Here is a 16779-nt window from a genome sequence, read left to right as displayed (position 1 = left end):
GGAAGAATTTTCTGAGGGCAAGAGCCATTTGACAGCGGAATGGAATCCCTTGGGAGGTGGGGGACTCAGCTACCTTGATGGTATTTAACCAGATGCTAGGTAGTCAGCATCTGTCAGAGATGCTTTAGCTGTGGTTCCTGCATTGCAGGGAGTTGGACTAGATGGCCTTTAGGGGTCCCTATGATTCTATGACATCTGTGCCCCTCCAGATGTTGGCCTCCGTATCCTACCAGCCCCAGCAGCCAGCATGGTCGATGGAAAGGGGTGGGGACAAGGGTCGTCCAGCAACCCCTGGAGAACCACAGCCCTCCAATTTGGAAATGAAGACTTGCATTCAAAGACCCCTTTGAGATCACCAGCCTATTTTCTTTGACAAGCCCATGTGCCCTCTGTTCTCTCTCTCTCTCCCTCCCACACCCACCCACCCAAAGAGAAAGCCACATCAAAATATAACGCTTTGTAAATCACACATTCTTTGTAAAAGTCCAGTTTTAAAAACAAGACGCTGTGAGTTTGCAAGTGGTGGGAAAGAAATTGCTTTTATTAGCTTATCAAGGAGGCTGAGTCGGAAGAAGCCGGGGTCTGTCTTGCTGGCTCCATATCTGAAGGCAACAAAGCAGCAGAATTCTTAAGTCCTGCACCTGAAGGCCAGGGAGCAGCTGCATCTCTGTCTGCAACTAACAGGGTCCACACCAAACCACCAGCCCCTCCACACCCCAGGATCTGCTGCCTGCCCTTGGGTGGCTCTGCCCCAGTCCTGCTGCAAACACTCCTCTTGCTGGCTTGTTTCTAGGGTGAACTTCAAAGCAGCCCCTGAAGACGCACACTCCCTTCAAATTTGCGCATGGGAGACATTGGCCTGACTTGCACAGAAACCAACATTTTTGCAGCTTAAATCCCACTTTTCAATCTCCATAAACTATCAGGCCCCAAAGAAGCAGGAGGCAGTCAGACAGTGAGGAAGGTGGGACCCAGCTCAGCGATACCTTGATCTGTGGGCCGAGGAGCTTAAGAATTGCTGTGCCAGCCTCAAAATCCTGAAAAGGGGATGTGCCAAGCTGCATTGGGGGGTTTGTTTTTTGCAACGTAACTTGGGGGAGGCTGACGGTTCGAGGATTGAAGGCGCTAAGGTCGAAAGGGCTCAAGTGTTGGCACGGAGGTGTTAGATCCAGCCGCTTCCCCCACAGTAGCAGCCAGCCCCACAGGTGTCACAAGGCTTCGGACTGCCCCCTCTCCCAAACAACTGGGCCCACTTTAAGGGGAAGGGGAGGCCTATCGTGATTAAAACTCTGGCCCTATATTCTGCCACCCTATAAGGCACTGGGCTTGAATGCTCACTCCAACAAACAGGAGGTTTTTAACAAATTGCTACCATAAAGTCTCAAATGAGTTTTTTTTTTTTTAAAAAAAGAAGAGTTCTATCTAATCAAAACTTTTGATTGTCAATTTGACAGCCTATTTTTATTTTTTAAATGAAAAATGGTAGTATGTCATCTAGAAAAACAAAATTTAAAAAGGTTGTGGAGGTTGTGGGGCATGGGAAGAGAGTGATCTCCAGCTCCCCTAGAGATCTTGCTTTGCCTCTGGCAGGAGTCAGCTGCTGGGAGGGACAAAGGCAGGGTTTCAGTTGTCTTCTGAAGACCATCTCTGCTGCTCCTCCTCTTCCGTCCGGAAGTTCAGGTGCTGGTTGGACTCCAGGTGGAGAACTTCATCCCCAAAGTGTGGTGGGACGGAGACAGCCCCTGGATCAGCGCCCTTCCCCCCTTTGACACAGGCAGCCTGCAAGATGTCGACAAAGAGGTTCTGATTGGGATCCGTGGCCTCCAGGCCTTTGCCATGTCCCAGCAGAACCTTCTCATGAACTTCCAGCTCCACATCTTCGATCCTTGGTGTCTCTTCATGGGACGGCACTTGAGGCAATCTCTGGTCTGCTGTCACCTCCACCGTGGAGGGCTCGTCCAGCTCCTCCCTGAGGAACTGCTGGGTGATGGTAACCTTTTTCATTGGTTCTTCCTCAGAATTGCCCCCATTGCACTCTGTCTCACCAGGCTGGAGGGCCCCAATCCCATTCAGGATCTCCTCTGTGAAATCGGCAACGCCGGGGTCTTGCTGCAGCCCATTAGCATTGCTGTCAGCCCACAGAGGACCTGATCCTGTTGGGTCTTTGGCATCAGGGAAGGAGATTTCTGGGGCCTCTGTGGGGACCTGGGAGTCACTGACATCGGGCAAGGCAATTGGTGCAGCCCGGCTCTCCTCTTCCTCATTCTCCAGGAATGAACCTTCCTCCCCTCCTGTCACCGTTGGTTCGGCCTCAACACACGGCTCAGCTGCCTTGATCAGCTCCTGGTTGAACTCCAGAGCTTGTTCCACGATCTCCAGGATGTCAGCATCTTTCATGCTCTCTCTTGAGATGCTCACAACTGCCTCACCTGGGAGATCCTCACCACGTGGGTCCCCCTCAGCCACATCTTCCTGTGGGACCTGGTCTTCTCTTCTGCAGATTTCAAGGTCCGTTGTCTCCTGGGCACAGGGCAAATCTTCATCCTTCCTGCATGCTGGAGCCTCTGGTCCTGTGAGGTCTCCTCCCTGCACATCCAAAGACCCTTCTTCCCCCTCTAGCACAATTTCACCCAAGTCAGCCACGCTGGTCAGGGGAGAAACCTTGTGGCCACCTTCAGCCTCTGTGTCCCCCTGGTCACTCAGCTCCAAAGGAGCGTCCCCTTCCACAAAGGCATTTTCCTCCACGTTGCTAGGCTCCAGCCGTTCTACTTGGAAAGTGCTGTCCTCCTCTGGTCCCCAAGCAAAATCCTGGCCAAGTTCTTCCTCATAGAATTGTTCTACAAACTGGGCTTCTTCTTCTTCCTCGCCCCCTTTCTGGGGGACTTCCCCACCAGCCAACTCTTTCTCAGTTTCTGCGTCCAACTGTGCAGAGTACTTTGCAACCTCCTCCCCTCTGAGCACTTTGGCGTCTTCTTCAAATAGGTTTCCATCACTTCCAGTGAGTTCCAGAGCATCTGTTGTAGGTTTTTCTGATACTTTGGGATCTTCTGTGCCTGGGATGGGAGCAGCTTCTATGGCGCATCCCCCTTCCTCTTCTGTACCTTCTTGTTTGTTGATGTTCTCCTCTGTTGGGGGGCTGTGCAAACTCTCCTCCTCTACTGGAGGATGTTGCACCTCCTCTAAAGATGTGGATCCATCTTGGGTCACAAGAGGCAGTTCTGCAGCCTCTTGGCTCTCTGGAGGCATTTGTTGGGGCTCCCCAGAGGCAGCCAACATCTGCCCCTCATACAGATGCAAGGGGGTGTGATCCGGCAGAGTCTCCTCCAGCATAATCGCCTTGCCACTTTCCAGGCCCTTCTCAATCCCCTCGGTCTCACGGCTGGCATTTGGGGAGCTGTCCCAAGATTCAAGGGAGTCCTCAGATCCCAAAGACTCACTTTGCGACTGGCCGTAGCTAGTGTCGGCCTGGTCCTTGCCCTCAAACCTGTCAGTGGGGCTGCCCTGCACTTCTGGGGGAACCTCCACCTCTTTGTCAGCAGGGGGGGCCAGGCTTTCGCCTAGGTGGGTGGCCAGCTGACTTTGGAGAACCTCTTCTACTCTGGCCACCGCTTGCTCTTCTTCCTCTGCCTGCACATCGGCCTCATCCTGTTCAGCTTCCGGGCACCATGGCAGGTCCTTTGTCTCCAAGGGGGCTGCTATTTCTTCCATCTCTAGAATGCCTGCCTCCTCCTCCTCCTCCTCTTCCCTTTCAGCTTTGGGGGCTTCTGGGCCCACCACCAAGCTTCCCTCCTGGATGTCTCTGTCAGCGTCAAGAGCAGCCGCTGGGATCTCTTCTCCTCCTTCTCCTGCTCCCTCCTCCTTCTCTGCCAGTTGCTGCTGCTCCTCCGAAGCATCTCCTGCCACATCCTGCTCCTCTGCCTTGGAGATCTCTCCTTGCCCCAGGACATCCTCGCCTCGCAAGGCAACCTCCATCTCTTGGGAGCAGACAGGCTCTGTGTCTGAGAACCCCTGTTTCTCCATGGCATCTTCATTCCCCAACCCATCCTCTCTTGGGGGCCTGGGGCTGTCCTCCTCTTCCTCCCCCCTCTCTTTGCCCCCCTCAGCATCCCTTGCGCTTTCCACCATTCTGGGCTCCCCTTCCAAGCTCTCTCCTTCCTCCCTTGCTGAGTTTTCTTCTGCCAAGGGGGTCTCCTCTGCAGGAAAGGCGTCAGGTTCCTGGGGTGCCTCTCCCACCTCTCCCTCCCGCAGGGCCAAATCCTTCTCTTCCAGAGGGGCTCCTGGTGCCTGGAGCTGTGCCTGCTCCAGCTGAACAAAGGGTTGCTCTGAGCACCTCTCTGCCGCCACGTGGCTCAGTGGTGCCACGTTCTCACAAGCAACAAACTCTTCTGCCTGCAGGAGCTCCCCATCCGGCGCCTGCAAGTCCTCCTCCTCGTTCTCCTTGGAGGGGCTCCACAGCTCCCTCCTTTCCTCATCCTCCGACAGGTGCAGGGCTTCTGTGCTCACCACCTCCAGGTCTTCTGCTTCCTCCAGGTACCCTCCCATGGCACCTGCCTGCTCCTCTGGGGGGCTGCTGGCGCCAGGGTCCCAGCTCTCCTTCCCCTCCCTCACCGCCACAGCCACATCTTTGCCCAGGGCACCTGCCCCTTCTGGGCACTCGGGCAGCTCCTCATTGCCGTGCCCGCCCTGCTCTGTGCTGCATGACAGCGGGAGCTCCTCGCCTTCCTCTCCCGGAGGCACCACTTCCTGGTAGGCCTCGATCCTCCCGGGGACCAGGAGGCTGTCTGCAGTTTCCCTGGCCTCCTCTTCTACCTCCAGCAACCCCATTTCTTGTGGAGTTGGGGGGTCTGTTGCCAGAGCCCCCTGAGTCTCTCCTCCATGCTGCTCTGCGCAGGCCTCACCGGGGCTGCCGTTCGCCTCTGGGGGATCTTCAGAGCCTTGGATGCCCCACATAAGGTCTGGCAAAGTGTCCCCTGTGTGCCCTTTGAGCACTTTCTCTGTACTGGGAGGAGGGTCCGCTCTGCCTACATCTTTTGTGGGGGGCGAGCCATCCAGAGGGAGGCCGTTTGGGGAGTCGGAGCCCTCAAGGAAGCTGGTCTCTGGCTGGTCATCCGCCGCGTTGACTACTTTGAGTGCTATTTCCAATGCTTCTGTAACCAGCCGGTCAGGGTAAGGACCGTTCTGGGTCGTGGCCTCCCCTGCTGGCTCATTGCTGAGACACTCCTCTTCTTGCTCTTCCTCCTCCTCCTCCTCCTCCTCCTCCTCCTCCTCACAAAGTCCTTCCTTCTCTCCTGCTCCAGTCTCTCTGTCTGCCTGGAGTCTCTGCTCAGTGCCCAAGCTGGATTCTTCTAAGGCGTCAGGAGCCGCAGCATCGAAAGGTGGAAGGGACTCATGCAAGAGCGACTGGGAGACAGCTGTGATTTGGGTGGCCGTCCAGACCTCAGTCTGCTCAAAAGCGGGCAAGTCGACGGGTGCCAGGACGTCTTTGGCTGGCAAGAGGTCCTCAAAACTTATGGCAGAGGGGTCCGGGATGATGGTGCTGGCCTTCTGGAAATCCCTGGCCAAGGGGCTCCTGCTCTTGGGGGGCGCAGAGGAAGTGAAGCTGCCCACTGAGGACTCATTCTGGACCCTGGGCAGCCGGGGCTTTGCGCTGGCCTTTGGGAAGTTGGCTGGGCTCAGCCAGGGGTCTTGGGGGCCCAGGGGGCCTCTGTCCAGGGACAGGCCATTGCTCGGCTCCAGCTTCCCATCTGTAGAGAGAACAGAGAAGCAAAACATTTCTTTAGCTTGTGATCCCTGCATTCCAGTGGGGTTGGACTAGATGGCCCTTGGGGTTCCCTTCCAGCTCTACAGTCCTTCCGATCATTCATTCTCCCTCCATCTTTCTCTCTCTCTGCCCTGCTTATACATACCTCTGATGCCACTGGTCAGTTTGAAGTCGGCAGCCGGGATCTGCAGCCTGGTACTCTCAGCCTCCAGGAGGGTCCTGGGGAAAAACGTGGGAGAGGGGCTGGTTGGTTTGTGGGGTCTCTTGGGAGAAGACAGGGCACTTGCCTGCCATGGGGGCTCTGCAAGCTTCTTTAATATCCCAGGCCCATCTAGCTGACTTCCCTTGGCCCTGACGGGCAGCAGCCGCGCTGCAGGGGAGCCTCTCCCCACCCCTGTCAGGAGATGCTGCCCATGGTGCGCGGAGCCTTTGGCCGTAGGACCTTTGGCCTGCAAAAGGTGGCCTTTCTCACCACAGAGCCAAGCCACCTCTTCCCCCTCCATTGAACCGAATCCTTCAAGATTTGTTCTCGCACAGAACCCATTTTAGAGGGGGCAGAGGAAGGCCATCAGAGCCTCGGAAGAGCCTGCTGGATCCGGCCCCTGGCCCAGCCAGCCCAGCCTCCTGCTCCCCCAGTGGTCAAGCAGATGCCTCCATGGGAAACCCGCCAGCAGCATCCCAGCGCACGAGAATTTTCTCCCCTCCGACCATTTCCAGCAACTGGGATTCGGAAGCATTTTTGCCTCCAGCTGTGGAGACAGAGATTAGACCTCAAGGCTGGCGGCAGTCAAGAGCCCTCTCCTCCTCCTCCTCCTCCTCCATCTCCATGAACTTGTCCAACCCACTTTTAAAGGCACCCAAGCTGACGGCCACCCCAGCCTCTTACGGAAGGGAGTTCCACAGTTTATACAGGGTGGGGAATCTTCCAGCAAAACAAGCCACCAACTGCTGCAGTGCCTGCAAAGCCCCCACCTCACAGCCACACAGAGGGGTGTGAAACCTTGCTCTGACATCCTTTGCAGCTGCATTTGGGGCCCATTGGGGCGATGTCATGGGCAGCCTCTGCCGCCTCCTCCTCCTCCTCCTCCCAGGCAGGGCCCCCCTTTCTCATGCTAATGGCAGTGCTGAACCCCCTCAGCGGCCAGCCCACTTTTGTCCTGGAGGAGCTACGCGGGGAGGGGGGCTTGTGAACCAGAGCCCAGTTCCCAGGAGGAGGAGGGGTCTCTGGGGGTAGAGGGAGAAGAGAAAACAGGCCACAGGAATGGAGAGAAGGGGCTGTGGGGGTCCCTCTTCCTTCCCCTTGGGGGGCACCCAGAACACAGCCTGGAAAGCAGGGTGCCAAAGCCCAGACGCTTCACCCAACTAGGGAGAGTTAGAGGGGACGCCTGGAAGAGTCTGCTTCTGCCTATACAGGAAAAGTAGTGAAGAAAGGGGGTATTTTTTAGTTGCTGTTTTGTTAATATTGCTTTTTGGATCATAAATGCCTTATTGGTTATTTGTTAATCATATAATGTGGCTTATGTTGTAAGTGGGATGCTTGCCTTTGTTGTTGTTATTTGAGTTGCTGCTGTTTTAGTGCAGTTTTATAGATCAAAATTCGTTTAATGATTATTTTTTATTTATGTTGTACTTGTGATGTCCTGTTAAGTTACTGTTGTTTATCAGCTACTTTGGGATTTGCTTGAATGGAAAGTGGTGTAGAAATAAACCACAGAATCACAGAGCTGTAGAAATCAATTAAATCAGTCAAAATGGGGAAGGGTCTCTGGAAAGGTGGAGGGGAGAGTTGCTGCTGCTCCCTTCTTTTTCTTTTTTTTAAAAAAGAGCTGTATTTCTTTTTTAGCAGGGGTAAGTTGGGGGTGGCGCTGTGTGTTAAACCACAGAGCCTAGGACTTGCCGATCAGAAGGTCAGCAGTTCGAATCCCCACCACAGGGTGAGCTCCTGATGCTCGGTCCCTGCTCCTGCCAACCTAGCAGTTCGAAAGTGGATCAGGCAAATTTGAGGAGGAAAAGAAGGCTCTCAGTGGCTCTCAGTGGCTCCCAGCTGTGCTGGCTCTGCTCTGCCTCCGTAGTGAAGAGGCAGCAATGCATCTACAGGAGGGGAGAGGGCTGCTCTTGTGCTTGGATCCCACTTGTGGGTTTCCCCCAAAAGGCATCTGCTTGTCCACTGCGAGGACAGAAGGCTGGACTAGACGGGCTCCCTTTGGCCCGACCCAGCAGCCAGGATCTTCTGTGGTCCTTATGGAACCTCCAGCTCCAGAGACAGTCTATCTACCTTCCCAAGCTCTTTGGGGCATTTGGCCCCTATGAGGACAGGAGGCTGGACAAGATGGTCCACCTTTGGCCGGATCCAGCTACAGGGCTCTTGAAGTTCACTCGGGCCAGGCTGCTCCTCTGCCGCACCCCCCCCCCCAGGCATCACATGCCCCCCCCCTTCCCCAGAGGAGCCCCTGGGGCAATGAGCTCTCTCACCGGTAGGTGGCCACTTCCAGGCTGAGGGACATCTTGAGGTGCATCAGCTGTTGGCGCTCCTCCAGGACCTGGGCGATCTGGACCCGCAGGGACTGCTTCTCCTCCTCCAGGGACTCGATGGCCAGCTGTTGAGGCAGAGGAGAGACAGAGGCGCCTGTCAGCCAAGGGGGCTCCCTCAGCTCACGGAAGGGCCAGCACACAGCTCCTGGCCTTGGCCTGGGAATTGCCAGAGGAACCTCCACCTCCCAGAGAGCCCCAAGGGTCCAACTCCCCCCCCCCCCCGCAATGCAGGAAGCATGGTGTCCACTACGATGATGGGCGTGGCAGCAGGGAGAGTTTCCTCGGGGTGTTTTGGCTCAGGAGACACTCTTCGCCAGGGCACATCAGCCGGGGGGGGGGACACTAAATGACCCCTGAGGTCCCTTCCAACCTGACAATTCTAGGATTCTATGATCCTTCCAGGGTCTCCTTGTGACAACCTGAGACGGTGCCTTGCAGCACAGCATCACTTGAGCCTACTGAAGGGGGAATGGAGACAGGCTTCCCCAAAGAGCTTACATGGGGGACCTTTAGCCCCCCCCCCAATGTGGTCAGCTGAAGCTTCCTCTCCCCGCAGCATGACCCATTGTCAAGGCTGAAGGGAGCTGGAGACCAGCAATATCTGAGGACCAGAAGTCCCACTTCCAGGCTGTCTCCAAAACCACCTCTCTCTCTTCCAAGTGAGCAAGAATTTGCACAAATCCCAATCCTGCTTCTGAACCACAACCTCCCTGCCCTCCTGTCCCCACACCCCTCCTTGCCCCAAATCTCCCCCCAATTCCACAACTGGAGTCCAAGCTCACAGCAGCACACAAACCACAAAAGAGGCACAAATCACAGAATGGTGGAGTCAGGAGTGGCGCAAAGGGCCATTCAGATCAGTTCAGGAATGATGGGCAGCCAAGCAGCCACTCTGAAGACCCCCTTTGGCCAGCTGGACCTTATAGTCTCTCATGCCACAGAGGGAGCAGTGAGGGCGCCCTAAAACTTCACCACAGGTGAGGAGAGGGACCATTTAGGCAGGGACCCTCCCCGCGAACAGCATACAAACTGGAGTAGGAGTGAAACCCACCCTAGGGCAGACCAGAGGTCCAGCACAAATGAGACTATTTTGAAAAGCAGCAGCAGCAGTCTAGAAAGCTGATGCAAACAGGAAAGAGAGAAGGCTCTTATTCCCCCCAGCCAGGGCCAGACGTGTAAAAGGGTCCAAGATAAAATGGGAGTTTTCTTGTCCTGGGAAAAGCCAAAGCTTTGCCCCTCCCACCCCCTGGCACCGACATAGACTCTTGAGAGCCCCCCTCTTCCTGGCATGGAGACCCCCACCCAGACGGGCCCAGGCGCAATGTTCTGCATGTGCAACCCCTTGGAAGGTGACAGGCTCTCCTGTGCTGGATGTTTTTCAAGGGCTGAGATGGCCCCCTCTTGGGGATTCCTGCATTGCAGGGGGTGGGCCTGACGACACTTGAGGGCCTAACTCTGTTGCTCTATGAATCTCCTTCCCTCAGTGCCCAGGCTTGGCTTCAACTCTCTTTAACTCATGGGCAGATAAAACCCACAGGCCGCCCCATCTACCCAACATCTCCACTCTGTTCCCTAGTGGGCGGGTCACTCGGACGCCAGAGGAGCCGCCTGGCAGTTCTCTCGCTGCTGCTGCCGCTCCTCGGGTGCCTTTGCAAGCAGAGGGTGTCTCTGCCCCCAGCCCCCAACTCGCACAAGCTGCACCTGGAACCGTGGGGTCGGAAGGGACCCCCAAGGGCCATGTAGCCCAACTCGCTGCAGTGCACTGGAGGGCCGCCCCGCCCCGCCCTCCTGCTGACCCACCTGGAGCTGGCCGGCCTCGCCGTGCTGCTGCTGCCACTGCTGCGCCAGGCTCTCTTCCAGGACCTCCTTGCGGATCTTCAGGCCGGCCAGCTCCTTCTCCAGCTGTTGGAGGCGCAGCTGGCCCTGCCGGTTGCCCTCGGTGGCTCTCCAGAGCTTCTCCTTGGCCTCGCCCAGGGCGGCCTCCAGCTGCCAGACCTCCGCCTTGTAGGTCTCGGCGGCCCCCTTCCAGATGCTGGAGAGGCGCTGCGCGTAGTCCTCCACCTCGGCGGGCTGGAAGCAGCCCTCGGCCGTCGGGGCGCCGCGCCGGCCGCTCTGCAGACTCCCCACGCCGGCCGCCTCCTGGCCCAGCGCCGCCTTCTCGTCCCGGTGCGCCTCGTCCAGCGCCCGCACCTCCTGCTCCAGCTGCGCCGCCTTCTCGCGGAGCCACAGCTGCGCCCGGCGCTCCTCCTCCAGCTCCTTCCTGCTCCGCGACAGCATCCTCTTGGCCTCGTCGCGGGCCGCCCGCTCCCGCTGGCACCGGCCCGTCGCCTGCTGCACCTCGTCGCGCAGCGCGTCCCGGGCCAGCTCGGCCGACGCCTTGTCACGGAAAGCCTGCTCCAGGGTGGCCCTCAGCGCCGCCACCTCGCCCTCGTAGCGCGCCCGCCACGAGCCCTCGACGGGGCTCAGGCGCAAGCCCTGCACCTGGGCGCGCAGCCCCTCGTTCTCCTCCTCCAGGTGCTTCACGCGCGACAGGTAAGCCTCCAGCCGCTTGTTGAGGTCCCACATCTGCAGGGACTCCTCGCCCAAGGCGCGAGAGCCCACGAACGCCTCCATGGCCGCCGGGGAGCCTGGCTGGACGGCAGCGAGACCGAGACGAGACCGAGAAGCAGCGGAGTCCCGGAGCTAGGCGGACGGTGCTGGGCAGCGAACGAGCGCCCCGGCGCAACAGCACCGCTATTCATACTGGCCGGGAGGAGGAGGAGGAGGGCTCCGAGGGGAGGGGGCTGGCCTTAATCCCTCCCCCCCCCTCACTCGAGGGAAGGCAGACGAAGGAGCAGCGCGGAGCCCAGCAGCAAATGCCAGAGGGGCTGCCCCGGGGGAGACGGAGCCAGCTGGTTTTCTGCTGCTCCAGAGGGCAGGACCCCGATTCCGGTGGCAAGGAAGGAGATCCCGACATTGGGAAGACCTTTCCGATAGTACCGTAAGAGCAGTTCTACACGAGAAGGGGCTCCCACATTCCTGTGCAGCTTTTAAGCAGAGGCTGGATGGCCACCTGTCACGGGCGCGTCAGCGGCGCTTCCTGCGTTGCTCGGGGTTGGACTGGATGACCCTTGGGGTCCCTTCTAATCCTAAGATTCTAAGGCCAAGAGAAGGGAAGAGCCCTTCCTGGCCCCTCCTGCTTCAGATGGCAGGGGGTGGCCAAGAAATCTGGAGAGGAGAGGAAATTGCGAGCCTCTGACAACTGCCAGCGCCCGGTACGCGGGGCGGTTTGTGCGTGTGTCGATCCAATGCGCTGTTCGCTGGATCACTGAGCTGGGAGGGGGCACCCAAGAGGTCATCCACTCAACCTCTCCCAGCTCAACGCAGGAATCTTACGAGTCCAGCCAATACCTCCAGTGAAGGGCAGCCCTCAACCGGGGAGGGGGGGCAGCTTTTGTCCCCCTGGCGGACCATTTGTTCCCGTTCACTTTCTGCGACGTGCCCCCCTTATTCTGCCCGCCCCACCCCGCGATGAATTTCTGAATCTGCGCCTCAGTTCCTTCCCCGCTCTGCCGCCTCTCCATTCATTCACCACGTGACGAAAACGGGACTAAATTTGGAGAGGAGAATACAGCCTCCTATCTAAATTCAAAGCCCTTGGCTTCCTGCAGAGAATCCTGGGAACGGTGCGGAAAGCTAGTTCCCAACCCCCCCCCCCTTTTAAAAATCCTACAGTTCCCAGAATTCATTTTTTGGGGGGAGGGGGATGCGCTTTCACTGTATAGTGTCGAGGTAGCCAGAGGGACTGCAGGCTCAGGAGGAGCACCGAAAGAGCCCAGAGGCTGGATCAGGCTCAAGGAGGGAGGGGGCATCTGGGAAGCCCGCAAGCAGAGCCCGAGGGCAAGGGCAGCTCTCTCCTGCGGCTGCTCTCCAACACATGGGGTGCAAAGATAGACTGCTCCTGAACGTGGAGCTTGTGCTCAGCCGTCACAATGTGTGGCCAATTAGGGCTGCCATGTTTCAACGAGTGAAAATTGTTTTAAAACTATTTTTTCGAAATTCTCAAAAAACAAAACCCCAACTTTCAGACATGGGTTGGTAGATGCGATCTCCGACGGACGAACCCGTGTGCCCGGGAAATTCCGGACGTATGGCAGCCCAATACCGCCCTCTGCGTGATCCCGCTTTGATGCTGTCTTGAAACCTTGTGGCCTCGAGTTCCATAGTTTGACTGTACGCTGCGGAGTGGTGGGGCCTCCCCGTCAGCCGAACTTGGAGGGGAAATCCGTCCCTGGAAACCAAACCCCGAGGCCCACGAGGAGCGTCCGCACCTGTCCTGGTCCAGGCAGCTTTTGCGCAGCAGGGGCAACTGCAGGCGGATCCGAGGGAAAAGAGGGGCGGGTTGCAAAGAGGGGTGGACATCCTGTCCCGCCGCCCACTTTCCCCGGTAACATGTGAGTAAATACATTGGACGAGTCCTCCCACCCTGAAGCCCATAACTGAGGCCCCTTCTGGGGACCTGCTCCCCAAACCTTAGGCAAGGGCGCGCCCTAGTGGACAGGGCGCCAACAGCAGCTGCTCATAAATCCAGCTTCCTGGGGGTTTCCGGGGGGAAGGAGTCCGCCCCATGCAGAACAGCCCAGGACTGCCTTGGACGCTCTGCCCCTGTCTGCCTCTGTCTGTTCTGCCCACCCTGACTGGCTCCGGGGCTTCCGGAAATCCCGTGCAGCCTCCCCTGCCTGGGGCTCATGAGGACTAGCACCCTGGGGGTGCTGGTGCCCTTCTGTCTGCAAGGCACGTCTGTCTGCTGCTGCTGCCCCCCCCCCCGCCGCCCATTTCAGGACCTCCATGACTGGATCCGTGTCTGTGGCTTTTCCCTCCAAGTCAGCACAAAGGCGCTTAGTTTGAAGGGGCCTCTGGCCAGCGCCCGGTCCGTCAGGGGGGAATGTCCTTCTGCCACGGGGGGGGGCTTTCCAGGTGGGGCACCCTATGGCCACAGTGGGACACTCCGTTGTCACAGGTGTGCCGGCAGCAATGGAAGAACTTCAGTGGGTGCCCCCAGGAAGGTCCCAGAGGGAGACCCTGCTGCAGGTGGTGGGTGTTATGTGGGGGGGAAATAAAATGTAATGATATGCAGAGTGGCAGCTAGGAAGCGAAATAACTCTCTGTTGGTGATTTATAGCTTCTTAGTAAAGACTATACAATGTCCAGACTCTTTATATTCAAAAGAACTTTGCTTTCAAAAACAATTAACTGAGAAGAATATATTTACAATCTTGTGCTTATTCAAACGTGGGTATGTTCTCAGTTGTATTGTAGACTGAAGTCTTAGTTAGACTTATAAGCAAAACTGTCTTGAGACTTGCACCCAAGATTTACCTCATGCAGGCTTTACAGCTTCTTATAAAGGTTTTCACTTTCACCTCAGCAGTATTCACTTGGTTTCTTATAGAGAGATCCTGCGCAGGATTCTCCCTGTTAACATTTCGGGATCTTCCTCTGTCTGCTTGACTTCAGGCAGATCACCCTGACAGGCACTCAGGATCCTGAAGAAACCTCTCTCTCTCTCTGCCATTCTCCCTCACACACAGAGAGAGAAGAGCAGAAAAGGCAGTTAAAAAACGACAGTTGCTGGAATAACAGTCACAACAGAATGGAATGCCTTTCCCATGTGACTCACAGTCAGCCAATCACGAGAGAGAGCTATAGCCAAAGGAAAAACCCCATGTTAAAAAATACACAGCAAATCCACCTAAGCAAACATTCCCATTTCAGGAAATTAAACCATTATCCTTAGCAATGGAGCCATTTCAGGGATTGATTCCTCATGGATAGACCCACTACTCTGGAGTAGGGTAAAGTGGGCCCCTAGATGCAGACTGTGCTGTAGCTCTTCAGCCTGGGCCCCAATTGAAGGCTTTTAATGGTCCAGATTTGCATCACACTGTTGTGACACTTTGGGGATACTGCGGGGTCAGGAGGCGGGTGGCTCAGGGGCAGAGCAGCTGCTTAGCATGCAGAAGGTCCCACCGGGAGCATCTCCAGGAAGGGCTGGGAGTCTCCTTACCCTGGAGAGCTGCTGCCAGTCAGTGCAGGCAATATGGAGAGAGATGGACCAGCAGTCTAACTCAGCCTAAGGTGGTTTTGGAGGTTCCTCCCCAGAGGATAACCGGGACAACTTTTCAGAGTTTCCACTAAACAAGAGTGGAAAACCCAGTATGTTTATTGAACATAAAACTTTCTAACCAATTTATTTAAAAACAAAGCAGAACTATTTCCCCCACCTACCTGCAAAGGATATGCAGACATATTACATCTTCAACACTGTTTCTTTTCTGTATAAATCAGAATTTAAATGGTCTGTAAAAAAAAGCAAGCAATGTCTGCGATGTCAAACTGATCTGAAGGAGACTGTTGTCTGTGCTTCCAACTGATCCAGGATCCTGGCAAATGGCTCACCTGGTCTCCTGGGAAACAGACATTCCTGATTCTGCAGTCAATTGTGAGGTCAGAGCCTGACCAAGGTCTTCCCCTGCCGACTCTGGGCCCTGGCAGAAACTCTTTTTCCCTGGCCTGTAGCCCCACTTGCCACGTTGCCCAGCTCTTGGCCCACCAAGGGGGGGGGGAGAGACAGCTGGATCTAGGCTCCCCCAAACACCCCCAGCCTTGCAGGAAGTAAGGGGGCCTCAGCTGTGGTCCAGTTTCTGGTGCCTCCTTAAAACTCACCTGTCTGCCCAGGTGTTGGCTGGCTGGAGGTTCTCCATGTGCTCCTTGTGGATTGTCGGTTCCAGCAGTTTGAATGTTCTTGCGTTTTGATTTTAGTGTGGAGGCTGAACTGTCTTATGGAGCCACCTTCTCTCTCTGCTTGGGTGTGCACCCACACTCACCACCTCTGGGTATCTTTCACAAAACATGTTTGTGCTCCCACGTTTGTGTATTTTATTACTTATTTCCATGTAATATTCCACCTTTCCTCTGGGGAACTCAAGGGGGTGCTCCCCCCCCCCCCGCAAATTATCTTCACAACCCTGTGAGGTAGGCTAGGCCAAGAGCCTGAGACCAGGCCCAAGGTTGCCCAGGGAGCTCACAAGAAACCAGAGGCATTTCTCCTGGGCATGGTCGACCAGTTGGTGCCAAAGAAGGATAGAACTTTTTTTATGTACGCCACTACAGCAGCAAGGATTCTTTTAGCAAAGTATTGGAAGACACAAGAACTACCCACACTGGAAGAATGGCAGACGAAGGTGATTGACTACATGGGATTGGCGGAGATGACTGGCAGAATCTGTGACCAAGAAAAAGAGACGGTAGAAGAAGATTGGAAGAAATTTAAAGTATATCTTAAGAACTGTTGCAATATTGATGAGTGCTGAAATGTCATGGGAAAGGAAAATATAGAAATACAGCTGTAATTGATTGATTGGTTAATCATGAGAAGAAATTTAAAAAAGAAAATAAGTGATTAGTTAATTGGTCTGAAGGGTTGCTGAATAAATTTTAAAACAGGGATGCAGAGAAGGGGAGGTAAGGGGAAGTCTGAGAAGTAAGGTTTATGGAAAAAAGGTTATGAAATTATATATGTTTTTGTTTGTGTATGTATTTATGTTGTGTTGTTTTTTATTTGTTTTGAGAAACTAATAAAAAAATTTTTTTTTTTTTAAAAAAAAGGTCGCCCAGGGAGCTTTGTGGCCTAGTGGGAATTTGAACCCTGGGCTCTCAGGGATTGAACCAACCAACCACTGCACACCAGTGAATTCTAATTTTTAACTGCCCTGGTTTTTCCATTTCCGTTTTCTTCCTGTATTTCAGTGCCCATCTAGTCCAGCCTTGTCTTTGTAGATGCCTCTTATGGGAAGCCCACAAGCAGGGCTGCCCCACTTACAATGGGTCCCAGCAGCTTGTATTGGGGGGAATTTACTGCCTCCTGTACTGGACACAGCAGCACATAGCTAAGGGGGGACCAGCAGCCCCCAAGGGCCTTGTGCACCTCCATGAATTCATCTAAACCCTTTAATGTCCTCCAAACTGGGGGCCACTGCAATCTCTTGCAGAGCATTGTACAGTTTAATGTGTTTGAATGACGTTCTTTCACCTGCCCAGTCCTCAAACGTTCAGACTCCTTGGATGACCCCACTGCAGTCTAGCATCAGGGGACAGCTGCGCGTTTCCTGCATCGCAGGGGGTTGGACTAGATGATCCTCAGGGTTCCTTCCGACTCTACCGCTGGAGGATTCTATGACTGAAAGGTAGAAAAACCTCTCTCCATCCCCACAAACCTTTGGGCTGCCCTTTGCTGAACGCCTCCCTGCTCTACAAGATGCCTTTGAGGTACAGGAAGCAGAACCGGAAATAGTGCTTTGCAGGATTGTTCCTGGGGGTCCTTCTGGATTAAAAAATGTCTGTTGGGGGTGGAATCTGAGACAGGTCCCCCCCCCCGGTCAAGTGCCACTCGGCTTGGCTCAGTTATCAGTGACTGCAGAGCACAGGAGGACACGCACAATGGCTTT

The 16779-nt window shown here is 55.5% G+C and overlaps 1 protein-coding gene and 1 long non-coding RNA gene across 2 annotated transcripts; both read right to left on the bottom strand.

Moving 5' to 3' along the window:
• Positions 1-520: 520 nt before the first annotated feature.
• Positions 521-12060, bottom strand: NES (nestin). The gene is given in 5 exon segments (XM_081840812.1): positions 521-5744; positions 5907-5980; positions 8234-8358; positions 10094-10962; positions 10965-12060. Coding segments are annotated over 5 exon segments (5259 nt in total). The 5' UTR covers positions 11035-12060; the 3' UTR covers positions 521-1623.
• Positions 12061-13487: 1427 nt separating this feature from the next.
• On the bottom strand, positions 13488-14702 carry LOC309330136. The gene is made up of 2 exons (XR_014151301.1): positions 14545-14702; positions 13488-13834 (listed from the first exon to the last, which is right to left on the bottom strand). It is a non-coding gene; the product is annotated as an uncharacterized lncRNA (long non-coding RNA).
• Between the last annotated feature and the right edge of the window lie 2077 nt (positions 14703-16779).

The sequence above is a fragment of the Podarcis erhardii genome, assembly GCF_964252035.2.
Source record: "Podarcis erhardii genome assembly, chromosome: 15".
Taxonomy (NCBI): Eukaryota; Metazoa; Chordata; class Lepidosauria; order Squamata; family Lacertidae; genus Podarcis; species Podarcis erhardii.
This window is presented reverse-complemented; position numbering and strand designations above follow the sequence as displayed.